The sequence below is a fragment of the Apis dorsata genome, unplaced genomic scaffold, assembly GCF_000469605.1.
Source record: "Apis dorsata unplaced genomic scaffold, Apis dorsata 1.3 scaffold_74, whole genome shotgun sequence".
NCBI lineage: Eukaryota > Metazoa > Arthropoda > Insecta > Hymenoptera > Apidae > Apis > Apis dorsata.
Genome location: NW_006263372.1, coordinates 1,390,336 through 1,391,894, shown reverse-complemented (window position 1 = coordinate 1,391,894; position 1,559 = coordinate 1,390,336). Strand labels below are relative to the sequence as shown.

Here is a 1,559-nt window from a genome sequence, read left to right as displayed (position 1 = left end):
TATATATATATATATATTGTTAAAATAATTATTATTCCTATTAATGTTGAATTACTAATAAAATTTCAATAGGCATCTTCTTACGTCATTTTCTTAGCTCGATACTGATGGCATTAGATGTATAAACCTTCAGCATGCTGATCTGGACGACAAAGATATTGAAACTATACTCCATTGGCACAATACTTATCGCAATACTGTGGCAAGTGGGAAAGAAATACGAGGAAATCCAGGTCCACAACGTCCAGCAAAATTTATGATGGAAGTGGTAAGATTTAATTTAGATTAAATCATAATGCCTATGGCCATAAAAAAAGAAAAGAAAAGAAAAAAAATGAAAAATCATTCAGATATTGAATTATCTAAAAAAATATCAACTTTCCCACATGTCTATAAATATAAATCCAGCTATTTCTGATTCTTATTTCATAAATCTCTTTTGTTTCTGCTTTTGTTTAATACAATTTTTATTCTTATCTAAATATATATGTATATCTTTATTATTATTATTTTAAATATTCTTTGATTATTAAACTGATCAATATAAATTCAAATTCATTAAAATATTATTGAGCAATTATTTCTAGTGTTTATTAAAAAATTATTATTCCATATAAAAGAAATATATTTGTATCCATTTCAACTGATATCATATTACTATTAATAAAAATGAAACATCATGTAAAACTTAATGGATTTTCTATAAAAATAATCATTCGTATTCGAATCTAATGGGGATATTTATTTTGACAGATGTGGGATGACGAACTTGCTCTTATCGCGAGACGATGGGTGGTACAGTGCAATCTTCTCGAGAAAGATCAGTGCAGAGATGTTGGCAAGTAACTCCCACGGATATATATCATTTTTCATTTCCCTTAGTCGTCCCTATCATTTTTCAATATCCATCGCGTATACGTTCGAACACGAAATTGTTCCTCCTGTAACAAGATCAATGTGTCTGTGCGTTCTCCTTTTTTTATCGCAATTTCTCTTCTTCTTGTTTACGAATACCACTCTTCCACCCTATCTTCTTCCTTTTCCATCCCCTTATAACTCGTTTTGGCTTCGTTTCAATTTGCAATCGTAAGCCGCAAAAACGATAGTGGCGCTTATAAAAGGGAGAAATTTCATTTGGTTTATTGTCTATTGCGATGGGTACTCTTGGATGAGTTTGATCTGCAAGACAAACGATTATCAAATATCTAGATGATTATTTTGTAAAGACGGAATTATTGTGAATTATTATATATGCTTGTAATCATCAAATATATTAATTATGATGTTTGAATCATTTTTTTTTCAGAAATAATTTCTTTAAACTTGTTCAAAATTATTAACTTTTGTTTAAAAATTTTTTTATTTGTTTTTTAATAGTTGGTAATACAAATTTTTAAAATTTTTAGAATTTATATCGTTTAGTATTTAATATAGTTTTATATAGTTTTCTTAGTTTTTTCTTTAGTTTATTATTTTATATAGTTTTCAAATTTATTTATTATCTATATATTTATTTATATATAGATAAAATAAAATTATTTAAAAAGAAAAACTGATTG

The 1,559-nt window shown here is 26.4% G+C and overlaps 2 protein-coding genes across 2 annotated transcripts in view; one reads left to right on the top strand and one right to left on the bottom strand.

Annotated features, from left to right (window-relative positions):
- Positions 1-1,559, bottom strand: part of LOC102679608 (arginine kinase-like) — a 103,750-nt gene that overhangs the window by 70,561 nt on the left and 31,630 nt on the right. The window lies entirely within an intron of this gene.
- Positions 1-1,559, top strand: part of LOC102679443 (venom allergen 3-like) — a 17,971-nt gene that overhangs the window by 5,942 nt on the left and 10,470 nt on the right. The window contains exons 2-3 of the mRNA XM_006610524.2: positions 98-268; positions 754-838. Coding sequence (XP_006610587.2) covers positions 98-268; positions 754-838 — 256 coding nt within the window. The remainder of the gene's footprint in view (positions 1-97; positions 269-753; positions 839-1,559) is intronic.